This window comes from Mercenaria mercenaria, chromosome 12 (genome assembly GCF_021730395.1).
Source record: "Mercenaria mercenaria strain notata chromosome 12, MADL_Memer_1, whole genome shotgun sequence".
NCBI classification, from domain to species: domain Eukaryota; kingdom Metazoa; phylum Mollusca; class Bivalvia; order Venerida; family Veneridae; genus Mercenaria; species Mercenaria mercenaria.
The window spans coordinates 72,720,986-72,734,488 of record NC_069372.1 but is presented as its reverse complement, the minus strand read 5'-3'; the positions used below and the strand labels follow the sequence as shown (position 1 = coordinate 72,734,488).

General features: G+C 33.5%; 1 protein-coding gene across 1 annotated transcript in view; it reads left to right on the top strand.

Moving 5' to 3' along the window:
• The first annotated feature begins 1,407 nt into the window (after positions 1 to 1,407).
• The window catches only part of LOC123533781 (TNF receptor-associated factor 4-like), a 65,321-nt gene continuing 53,225 nt past the window's right edge, over positions 1,408 to 13,503 (top strand). The window contains exon 1 of the mRNA XM_045315637.2: positions 1,408 to 1,605. Within this exon, the coding sequence (XP_045171572.1) occupies positions 1,463 to 1,605 (143 nt within the window). The 5' untranslated portion in view covers positions 1,408 to 1,462. The remainder of the gene's footprint in view (positions 1,606 to 13,503) is intronic.

The following is a 13,503-nucleotide window of genomic DNA, read 5'->3' as shown; positions in this document are numbered from 1 at the left end:
TTGCAACATAATGCGAAACAATGTTAACTTTAAGATTGTATCAAGTTAATGCATTTTTTTAAACATTACTATTATGGGTCCACTACCTTAAACAATTACTCAGTACTGTTGCAGGAAGATCCCTATTGATATTTGAGGGGGTGGGGGAGCTTTAAGTCATAAGGTATAATAGCTGTATAGCATGATGACAAACTGTCCCTATTGATTTTAGGGTCAAAGGTCAAGGTCACAGTAACTGGGAGACTGAAATAATTTCTATCAATTTTGGAGTCAATGACTCAAAGGTCAAGGTCACAGGGACCAATCTTTTTGTTTCCTGGCTGTAAGTCGGAAAGTGTAAAAAGCTATGCAAACTTTATCTAATGACTACCAGCAAGTATCACTTTAGGAAGATCCCTATGATATTATATTTTTTACATTTTTATGATTCAATGTAGTGAACTGAGCCAGTCTCCTATATATGTCCAATATCATATTATTTGAACCTCATTTCTCGAGGAAAATCTTTAGAATAGACTATGAAATTGAAATTGAAAATTGAATTGAAATTTTGAAATTTTTACTATGAAATTGAATTAAACAAAAAAGGAAACAATATTGTTTATAATATCTTTATTATCAGTATAGTGGCTAGTCTACATTTTACTGTTTATTCAATTTTAAATTCATTTTTTTTTGTGGTTTCACCGACTCATTTTTGTGATATCTTTAATTCATCTTCACAAATGTGTTATCATATGATATCATTTATTATTTTATATCTGATTCATTAAATGGATTGAAAGATGTCACAAAATAATTTAGAAATATCAAAAATTTTATTATTTGATATCAAATCAGTGTTATTCTATGATATCACAAATGCTTTTTAATGATATATTTAGTTCTGTTGTATAATATTAATAAATTATTTTTTGATATCTCAAAAATTATACATCATTTAGTAGAAATAAGGTTATCAGAAGGAGGAACAATTTTGTAATATCATTAAATTCATTTCCAAGTATCTTGAGATGAATTATAGATGTACAAATCATTGAGATCTATATTTCAAATTAAGGATATCTTAAATTCGCACACAAATTGAGATATTTTTAAATGATTTATTGATGTCATAAAATTCATTTTCAGAGAGTAGCAAAAATAATTAGATTTGAACTATTTTGTGATCTCTTTAGTATTAGAATTATTTACATAATAAAAGTCACACATCTTGTCACACAATGTTTAGTGTAGTATTTTATTTGGTCAAAATTGGTAAAATAATAACTGATATTTTACATATTTTACTAAAATTAATAATCAATATTGTAAGCTATCGGAATTTTGCGGTCACGCTCCAGTACTACACTACTCACTATTGGCCTCACCTGGATGACGTCATTTTCCCACGAGCTGTCAATTATTGTTCAGAAGCCGATATGACAAACACGTGAAAGGAATATGTGAAACTTTTTCAACTATGAGTGGATTTACAAATTATTTTGTCGACAAATTAAGAAAGAAATTGATCTGTACAATATGTCGACTGCCTATGAAGGATCCAGTGCAAATAAAATCCTGCGGCCACCGTTTTTGTGACATTTGTTTGCAGGAATTTCTGAGGTAGGTATTTTTTCAAAGTGAAAGTAGACAACGAAATTTTACAGATAGAGCTAGTAGAGAAATGTATCTTATAAGTTATTTTCATGTTTCTTATTATTATTATTAATAATAATAGTTTTGTTTTATAAGAAAAGATTTTTCTGTAGTCCAGTCTCGTAGTGTAGATGATTAATATACGAGTTCTTGGACTCTGCCAGTATTGTATTTTACAAGTGAAAGCATGAAAGGGTTATCACCAGATGTGTATTTCCTGCATGCAGAAGATATCTTTCCTTATAAATCTCAGCGTACTGCAATTTATTATGTTAACACAATATATTATTTAGTTCTGTTTTTACACCTGACTGACCTAGATGATAATGTTAAGGATTGGCAGAGGAAGTGGTTTATTGGTGTTTTACCGTGATTAAAAACCACAAAGTCAATATTTGCAGTATGGATTATCATCAACAAGATGTACTAGTTTTCTTTCATTTTCTAAACTTGAATTTAAAAGGTTCTCTTGATCTGTTATGTACACTGTATGTACCATGCTTAACAGCATACATATTATATACAATATGTATATACATGCATTGCTCAATGTATATAGTACTACATAATATGTACTTAAAATTTATTCAACACGTAGGACACATGTATAGCACTCAATATAGCAGTGCACAATGCTCAAAACATGGCACTTAGCGCAACATATATGTACATTGCACAATATAGAACATAATATGTACACTGCACTACATATGGTATACTGTATACATGTATAATACTCAAAATATAGAGTACATGTTCACTTCTTCACTTTGATATAGTACTAATGTTTTATATAGCACTGCTGAGCATGCATCACACTGGTACAATACCAACATACAGCATATATTTGCACTGCATATATACACTGCACAGAATATATCTGTACACTGCTACACTGGTCTGTATATATCATATATGTACACTGGTCAGTATATATTTATACATATACACTGGTCTGTATATATCATACATTAACACTGGTCAGTATATATCATACATGTACACTGGTAAGTATATATCATACATGTATGCTGGTCTGTATATATCATACATGTATGCTGGTCTGTATATATCATACATGTACAATGTACACTGGTCAGTGTATATCATATATTTACACTGGTCAGTGTATATCATACATGTATGCTGGTCTGTATATATCATACATGTACAATGTACACTGGTCAGTGTATATCATATATGTACACTGACTCAGTGTATATCATATTTGTACACTGGTCAATGTATATCATATATTTACACTGGTCATTGTATATCATACATGTACACTGGTCAACATATATATGTACACTGGTCATTATATATTATACATGTACACTGGTCAATGTATACTATACTTTTGCACTGGTCAACATATATCATATGTGTACATTGGTCATTATTTATTAAATAATACATGCACACTGGTCAATGTATATCATACAATAGCACTTGTCAACATATGTTATACATGTACACTGCCCATCATATATTATACATATATAGTAATGGTCAGTGTATATCATATATGTACACTGACTCAATGTATATCATATTTGTACACTGGTCAATGTATATCATATATTTACACTGGTCATTGTATATCATAGATGTACACTTGTCAACATATATATGTACACTGGTCATTATATATGATACATGTGCACTGGTCAATGTATATCATACTTGTACACTTGTCAACGTATATCATACGTGTACACAGGTCATTATTTATTATACATGCACACTGGTCAATGTGTATCATACAATAGCACTCGTCAACATACGTTATACATGTACACTGCCCGTCATATATTATACATACATAGTACTGGTCAGTGTATATCATATTTGTACACTGGTCAATGTATATCATATATTTACACTGGGCATTGTATATCATACATGTGCACTGGTCAACATATATAATATTATGTACACTGGCCATCATATATTATACATATATACTGGTTGACATATATTTTTTATTTGTACACTGATCTATGTATATCATATATGTACAATGGTCATTATGTATTATGCATGTGCACTGGTCAACATATATCATACATGCACACTGGTCAAGATATATCATACATGCACACTGGTCAACATATATCATACAATAGCACTGGTCAACATACATCATACATGTACACAGGCCATTGTATATTATATATTTGTTCACTGGTCAGTGTATATCAAATTCAAATACACTGGTCAGCGTAAATCAGTCATGTGCACTGGTCAACGTATATCATAAATGTGCACTGGTCGACATATATCATATATGTTCACTGGTCAATGTATATCATATACTGGTCATCATATATCATATATGTACACTAGTCAATGTATATAATACATGTACACTGGTCAACGTATATCATATATCCACATTTGTCATCGTATATCATATATGTACACTGGTCGATGTATATCATATATGTTCACTGGTCGACCTATATATGTTAACTGGTCAATGTGTATCATATACTGGTCATCATATATCATATATGTTCACTAGTCAATGTATATAATACATGTACACTGGTCAACGTATATCATATATCCACACTTGTCATCGTATATCATATTTGTGCACTGGTCAATGTATATCATATATGTCCACTGGTCAACGTATATCATATATGTACACTTGTCATCGTTTATCATATTTGTACACTGGTCAATGTATATCATATATGTACACTGGTCAGTGTATATCATATGTACACTCAGGTCAACGTATAGCACATATGTACACTGGTCAGCATATATCATACATGTACACAAGTCAATGTATGTCATATATGTACACTTGTCATCGTATTTTATATATGTACACTGGTCAATGTATGTCATATATGTTCACTGGTCAACATATATATGTACACTGGTCAGCATATATTATGTATATACACTGGTCAATGTATATCATATATGTACACTGGTCAACATATATATGCACACGTCAGCATATATCTTGTATGTACACTGGTCAATGTTTATCATATATGTACAATGGTCTGACAGCATATAACTTGTATGTACACTGGTCAATGTACTGTGAAATCATTTTTAGCTCGACTATTCGAAGAATAGTCTAGCTATTCTACTCACCCTGGCGTCGGCGTCGGCGTCACACCTTGGTTAAGTTTTTGCATGCAAGTACATACAGCTATCATTTAAAGGCATTGAAACTTATTTATTCTTTTTCTAGGTCAATTACCAACCTCACTGGGTCAGGTTCCATAACTCTAACATGTATTTTGAGCAAATAATGCCCCCTTTTGGACTTAGAAAATTCTGGTTAAAGTTTTACATGCAAGTTACTGTCTCCAAAACTAATGCAGATATTGAATTGAAACTTCACATGTGTCTTCAGGGTTATAAAACTAGTTGATAGCACCAAGTCCCATAACTCTGACATGTATTTTAGCCAAATTATGCCCCCTTTTGTATGTGATAGAGGCTGTATTTTTAGCTCGACTATTCAAAGAATAGTCTAGCTATTCTACTCACCCTGGCGTCGGCATCGGCGTCGGCGTCACACCTTGGTTAAGTTTTTGCATGCAAGTACATACAGCTATCATTTAAAGGCATATAGCTTTGAAACTTATTTATTCTTTTTCTAGGTCAATTTCCAACCTCACTGGGTCAAGTTCCATAACTCTTAACATGTATTTTGAGCAAATTATACCCCCTTTTGGACTTAGAAAATTCTGGTTAAAGTTTTACATGCAAGTTACTATCTCCAAAACTAATGCAGATATGGAATTGAAACTTAACATGTTTCTTCGGGGTTATAAAACTAGTTGATAGCATCAAGTCCCATATCTCTAATATGCATTTTGGTCAAATTATGTCCCGTTTCGGAACTTAAAACTCTTTTGATATTTAACATTTTTGGTAATAATATCCTGCTTCTGTGACAATATTTCGAATAGTCGAGCTTGGCTGTCTGACGGACAGCTCTTGTTATTCGTGTAAGGCGAATTTTCACGTATTTCGTGCTAGAACCGATGCGCGAATTTAAGACCGTGCTATTATTATTTTTTAATTTATTTTTTCATTTATAAATTGAAAATGCGCGAATTAAAACCAGCGTGAAACGGTCCTTTTTCACGTTTGCGCGAATTTTCATGCCAGCGAATCTTAATGATTTCACAGTATATCATATATGTACACTGGTCAATGTATATCATATATGTACACTGGTCTGACAGCATATATCATGTATGTACACTGGTCAATGTATATCATATATGTACACTGGTCTGACAGCATATATCATGTATGTACACTGGTCAATGTATATCATATATATACACTAGTCAGCATATATCTTGTATGTACACTGGTCAATGTATATCATATATGTACACTGGTCAACATACATCATGTATGTACATTGGTCAATGTGTATCATATATGTACACTGGTTAATGTATATCATATATGTAAACTGGTCAATGTATATCATATATGTACACTGGTCAACATATATCATGCATGTACATTGGTCAATGTGTATCATATGTGTACACTGGTCAGCATAAATCTTGTATGTACACTGGTCAATGTATATCATATATGTACACTGGTCTGACAGCATATATCATGTATGTACACTGGTCAACATGTATGTACACTGGTCAGTGTATAGCATATATGTACTCTGGTCAACATATATCATGTATGTACACTGGTCAGTGTATAGCATATATGTACTCTGGTCAACATATATCATGTATGTACACTGGTCAGTGTATGTCATATATGTACACTGGTCAACATATATCATGTATGTACACTGGTCAATGTATAGCATATATGTTCACTGGTCAACATATATCATGTATGTACACTGGTCAGTGTATAGCATATATGTACTCTGGTCAACATATATCATGTATGTACACTGGTCAGTGTATATCATATATGTACACTGGTCAACATATATCATGTATGTACACTGGTCAATGTATAGCATATATGTACACTGGTCAACACATATCATGTATGTACACTGGTCAATGTATAGCATATATGTACACTGGTCAACATATATCGTGTATGTACACTAGTCAATGTATATCATATAATGTAAACTGGTCAGTATATATCATACATGTACACTGGTCAAGGTAAGATATATATATGTTCACTTGTCATCATATATCATACATGTACTCTGCATGCATGCATTGAGTGAAACAGAAATGCAAAGTAGGTTTTAAACATGTTATCCTATTTTTACACAAAACTGCTGTTATTGCATCTTGACTTTTCAGCCATTTCAAACACTAAAAATAAACATTCAACAGTCAGTGTTTGATTTAGATGACAACGCAATGCCCGTACTTACACCTCAACATACATGTTCAATGCATGCCAAAATTTCAAGTGTTTATTTATATTCTTCCTGACTTTGCACTTATTTACATGTACATGTACCCTAAAATAGTAATTTTAATTCTTAACATCAACAGGTATATATTTTCCATACAGACTATAGCACAACAAGGACAGTCTGACCTCAGCTGACCCAGAGTTACTTACGCATGGCTTCTCCATTAAAAGGATTTAAAACATTTCTGCTTTTCTGTTTCGAGTTTCTTTTCAGAGATAATATTTTAAGTGCTTTAAAAACATAACTGCTTCAAATCTACGCATTAATTGTTTGTTTTTGGATCAGTGTCACTTGCAAAAGATTAGCTTTGTCACAGAAACAGTCTTACACTGTTTTCAGTTTTCTAAATATTGTAAACAATTTAAGGAAAGGTCTGAAAACAAGTTCAGATTAGTGCTTACTGCTGTATAATGTATTTACATTTCAAAACCATTGAACCTCACTAGAGAGAACATCACCCGGTAGACTAAAATGTGTTTGTTATGCAGAGGTTGTTGGTGTGGAGAGGTAAATTTACAAAGCACTTTATCCAATGGAAAGAAAATATTTCCCTTTGTAGATAGATATTTGCTGTCTTCAACAGAGGTTGTACTGTAACACAGCATTAATGTTGTATTAATTTAGGATGGAAAGTTATGTTAAAACCTTTGGATAGCAAAGACTGTTTGGAAAACTGAACTTGTTTGTTGTAGAGGTTGTTGCTATGGACTGTGCTTGTTGTAGAGAGGTTGTTGCTATGGACTGTGCTTGTTGTAGAGAGGTTGTTGCTATGGACTGTGCTTGTTGTAGAGAGGTTGTTGCTATGGACTGTGTTTGTTGTAGAGAGGTTGTTGCTATGGACTGTGTTTGTTGTAGAGAGGTTGTTGCTATGGACTGTGTTTGTTGTAGAGAGGTTGTTGCTATGGACTGTGTTTGTTGTAGAGAGGTTGTTGCTATGGACTGTGTTTGTTGTAGAGAGGTTGTTGCTATGGACTGTGTTTGTTGTAGAGAGGTTGTTGCTATGGACTGTGTTTGTTGTAGAGATGTTGTTGCTATGGACTGTGTAGTTGATTTTGTTGCTATGGACTATGTTTGTGTCAGAGGGGATGTAGCTATGGATTGTGTTTGTTTTAGAGTTTGTTGCTATGACATATGTTTGTTTTAGACACGTTGTTGCTAAATTGGTTGTTGCTATGACATATGTTTGTTGTGGAGGTTGTTGCTATGAACTTTGTATGTTGTAGAGAGTTTGTTGTTATGAAATGTGTATGTTTTAGAGGGCATGTTGAAATGGAGGGCTTGTTGCTATGAAATGTGTATGTTGTGTAGAGGGCTTGTTGCTATGAAATGTGTATGTTGTAGAGGGCTTGTTGCTACTGAGGTTCACTGTTTACTGAGATTTACTGTTAACTGAGGTTTAATGTTTACCAAGGTTTTCTGTTTACTGAGGTTTAATGTTTACCAAGATTTACTGTTTACTGAGGTTTAATGTTTACCAAGGTTTACTGCTACTGAGGTTTAATGTTTACCAAGATTTACTGTTTACTGAGGTTTAATGTTTACCAAGATTTACTGTTTACTGAGGTTTAATGTTTACCAAGGTTTACTGCTACTGAGGTTTAATGTTTACCAAGATTTACTGTTTACTGAGGTTTAATGTTTACCAAGGTTTACTGCTACTGAGGTTTAATGTTTACCAAGGTTTACTGCTACTGAGGTTTAATGTTTACCAAGGTTTTCTGCTTACTGAGGTTTAATGTTTACCAAGATTTACTGTTTACTGAGGTTTAATGTTTACCAAGGTTTACTGCTACTGAGGTTTAATGTTTACCAAGGTTTACTGTTTACTGAGGTTTAATGTTTACCAAGATTTACTGTTTACTGAGGTTTACTGTTTACCAAGGTTTACTGTTTACTGAGGTTTACTGTGTACTGAGGTTTACTGTCTACTGAAGTTTGCTGAAGTTTACTGTTTACTGAGGTTTGTGTACTGAGGTTCACTGTTTACCGATACTGTTTACTGAGGTTTATTGTTTACTGGAGTTTACTGTTTACTGAAGTTTACTGTCTACCAAGGGTTACTGTTTACTGAGGTTTACTGTTTACTGAAGTTTACTGTTTATTGAGGTTTATTGTTTACTGGAGTTTACTGTTTACTGAAGTTTACTGTCTACCAAGGTTTACTGTTTACTGAGGTTTACTGTTTACTGAACTTTACTGTTTATTGAGGTTTACTGTATACCAAGGTTTACTGTTTATTGAGGTTTACTGTTTACTGAAGTTTACTGTATACCGAGGTTTATTGTGTACTGTATACTGAGGTTTACTGTTTAGAGAGGTTCACTGTTTACCGAAGTTTACTGTTTACTGAGGCTTACTGCTTACTGAGGTTTACTGTCTACTGAAGTTTACTGTATACTGAAGTTTACTGTTTACTGAGTATTATGTACGTTGGTATTTTGGGCAGGAATTGCCAACAAACTTGTGTACATATTTCTAACGAAAACTACTTTATTATGAATATGTTACTATCATTGTCATCACAATATATTGTCGTCATCCCGGTAACTATAGTCCTATACCCAATACATGACACTGAGGTTTACTGTTTACTGAAGTTTACTGTTTACCCAGGTTTACTGTATACCAAGGTTTACTGTACAGTCTAAGGAATCTTGGTCAGATACAGAAAATATCTGTGGTTTGCTGCCCAGCATGTTGTCTCATTATCACTGACAAGCTAACTGACCACAGTGAATTATGGCCCAACTGGAGGCTAATATAATGTTGAGCATCTTGGTAAATTGTAATCTAAAAATCTGTAACACATTAACTTTCTATGTTTTTTTCTGGATCAAAACTTGAAACCCTTTTATTGGACATGCTAGACGGAAGGAAGGGAAGGGGAGCATCAGACCAGGTTTTGGGGGAGTGTGTAGTTTGCCCCCAACAAGTTTAGTGTTAATATTATGTAAGCTCAGCATCTAAATTGCTTATACTAATTTCATCTGTGGATGTACTTAATTGTATTATAAGTTTGAACCCATACTTCAAGACTCATATTTGTGTCCTCCCCGATCCCCATGATAATAGGACCCCCGCCCTCCTTGTTGAAATGGCTTCTACGTGGGTATGTATGTAATTAACATATTACATATTTATACATGTACAAATTGTATACATGTAATTGTTAGGTTTTATTAATTTATTTTAGCTTGATTGTGAAGAAAGCTTGTAGCTTATTATGTCACTCGCGAGTCCGCTTCCTGGAAGAAAAAACAGTACTTGTTTCTTTTGATGAGATGCGATCAGCACCTTTTGGGGTTCAAACTCGCACCCCACGGATGAGCGGCTGACACCTTATCCCCTACACCACCGCCCCCTTAATATATGTTTGATGTCATGCTTACTGATTTACATATGAGAATATTATAAAACTGTAAACACATAAATTATTGTTCAAGCAAGGTCAAAATTTCAAAAATATGTACTTCGAATAATTTTAACTCTAAATCATTATGCTAGCCGCAATTGTAGTGGCAATTGTTTCTGCCTCTGTGACCATTGCAGATCAGATCATGATCTGCAATGTTTGCAATTCAGTCAGTAAGTTTTCAATTAATACCCCTATAAACTATAAATGGTACTGTCCAAACTGAAAGATGGATAAGTTTATATTGTAGAAACTTAGCAAGGTACATTTGTAAGAGTTAAAGCTTCAAAAGGTTTGAATAAAAATCTTAAGAAATCATGATCATTAATTCTACAGTTGAATATAGAAAAAAAAATTTTGTTTTGTGTTGGCTAAATTTAAAACATACTTTTAATTATCATTGTTACTTATTTTTACTTTTTTATTCTAAAAACATGAAAAGCCGTTTTTTTATTGTGTTTGAGGTCAGAATGTTTAAATTAATGTCGACCAGGAGACTCAAAAACACCGAATTCATTTCTTTCCCTTCTGACGTTACACATGTATAAAAAAACATACATTATAAGATATGTACATCCTTCTTATTATGCCGATTCAAATGTATTTGATATCAATATATTATTATATATTTTGTTACAGAGACTCTACATATTATAATTAAAAACTATAACTATTTAGGGCCTTTGATTGTTAGCAATGTTTTTCCTATATTTGACATTGAAAAAAAAAACTGAAATTAAAATATAACAAAATTTAGAATGATAATTTAAAATTATACTTTGATTTTGACACCCTATTTTTAAGCATCAGAATCATTTATTAGCAATAACTGTATATGCAAAAGCAATCTTCAAATAAAGAAACCATGAGATAATTGTTGCTATACTGATGTATAAATTATGCCCATAGGTCTTCTTTAGCATTGTTTAGCTTCTGCTATGTGCTTGTAATTCTTATCAGCCCCACTCTATCCCTCAGATTGCTGACCACCAGCTGACTGTCACCGTATATTAGATCAAAGGGTCTGCAGAGTAATCATAACTGTATTCCTGCTGAGGTGTTACTGCTCAGAGCTGAGCAGTTTCTTGCCAAGATTCCTCTGACTGTGTATACCATGGTTTACTGTTTAACAAGGTTTACTATTTATTGTTGCAATTGTCTGATGAAAATTATCTACAGTATAATTATATTAGTATATAAATTTTAAACACCAGATTTAAGTTCTACAAAATAACTTTAAATGTGTACAGCTTAATTGCTTGAAAATTACAGTTTCTGACTTTCGACAAATTGATAAAGAGCAAAGAATGAAATCCCACATGTATGAGTACCTGTTCATGTATGAAATTTCAGCCTCTCAAATATTAAGTTTGTCTGTGACCACAAAACTGCTGGTCACCATAAACCTTTCCCTAAAACAGCTTGTTGTAAGATTAAGTAAGCCAACACCTATGGTGACATTGTTAAGTGTTTCCTGTTCCATTAATTTTCTTATTTGTTCAGTTTAAATATTTCCCTGATTTTTTGATTACCTGAATTTAAATGGGATAGTGATCACAGTATTATGATAGATAATCATATAATGCATGCAGAGTGTATTTGTTCAGTAATTATACACAATTTGTTTTCTTTCCTCAACTACCTGCTTCCTCTCTTAACTTGGGGAAAATTCTCCCTTTTAAGACCTTTTGAGAGCTAATTTATTATTTTATCTGTTGATAAAAAGGAAATTGGTATTAGGTTGTGAAAGGTTCTGTCACACAGACATAGTAAAAAACAAGAGCCCCACCAAGCGGGGCAATATACGCCCGAAGAATTACATCACAGGATGGGAGCAAAATTTAAAAACTTGACTGTTGTAGCCCAAAGGAGTGGAACAACAAAAGGAAAACTTCAAAAAACAAATCTAAGTCCACAACAAAAATATTCAAAGTCCACAAAAAAAATCCTTATCAGGTACAGGTATGTAAAAATACACCTAAAAATTAGAGGTACCATCCATGTTGTACCACAGAAAAGTGGTCTCGGTTTTTCCCTACGGCCAATCATAAAAAAAGTTTCAAAATAAGCTATTTATAGTAACATAGAAGGGAAGTAATTCCAAAAAAAATTATTGTAAGTGAACAAAAAAGAGACCTGCCAAATAAAAACAAGAGCACTGCAATGCAGAGCAGTATACACAAAGCAAAGTCATATATGACCTTTGACCCTGAAGTGTGACCTTGACCTTGAAGCAAGTCATCCGGAACATGTGCTCTGCACATCGTCTCAGTGTGGTGAACATTTTTGCCAAGTTTCTTTGAAATCCTTTCAGCAGCTAAAGAGTTACAGAGCGGACATGAAACAAACTGATATGACTTTTGACCCCTTAGTGTGACCTTGACCTTGAAGCGAGTCATCCGGAACATGCGCTCTGCACGTTGTCTTGGTGTGGTGAACATTTGTGTCAAGTTTCTTTGAAATCCTTCAAGGGGTTCAAGAGTTACAGAGCAGACACGAAACAAAATGATATGACCTTTAACTCCTAAGTGTGACCTTGACCTTGAAGCGAGACATCCAAAACGTGCGCTCTGCACGTTGTCTCGGTGTGGTGAACATTTGTGTCAAGTTTCCTTGAAATCTTTCATGGGGTTCAAGAATTACAAAGCGGACACGAAATTGCTAATGGACAGACGGACAGACGGACACAAGCATCATAACATAATACGTCCCTTTGGGCGTATAAAAAATGCACTGACCTAATTATGTAATTGATTAAACCAGTTGGAAAATGTTTTTCTTGACAATTATGGTTCATTCCCCCCATTACAAACATACCATTCAATGAGTCAGCCAGTCAGAGAACTTGCTTAGTTATTAATGAACAATATTGTAATCAAACACCTCCTATATGGTGTCTGAAATCATCTGACATTTCTAGTTGTACTGTAGCCTTACGGTACTGTAGCCTTACAGTACTGTAGCTTTACGGTACTGTAGCCTCATGGTACTGTAGCTTTATGGTACTGTTGCCTTAGTTACTGTAAACTTACGGTAC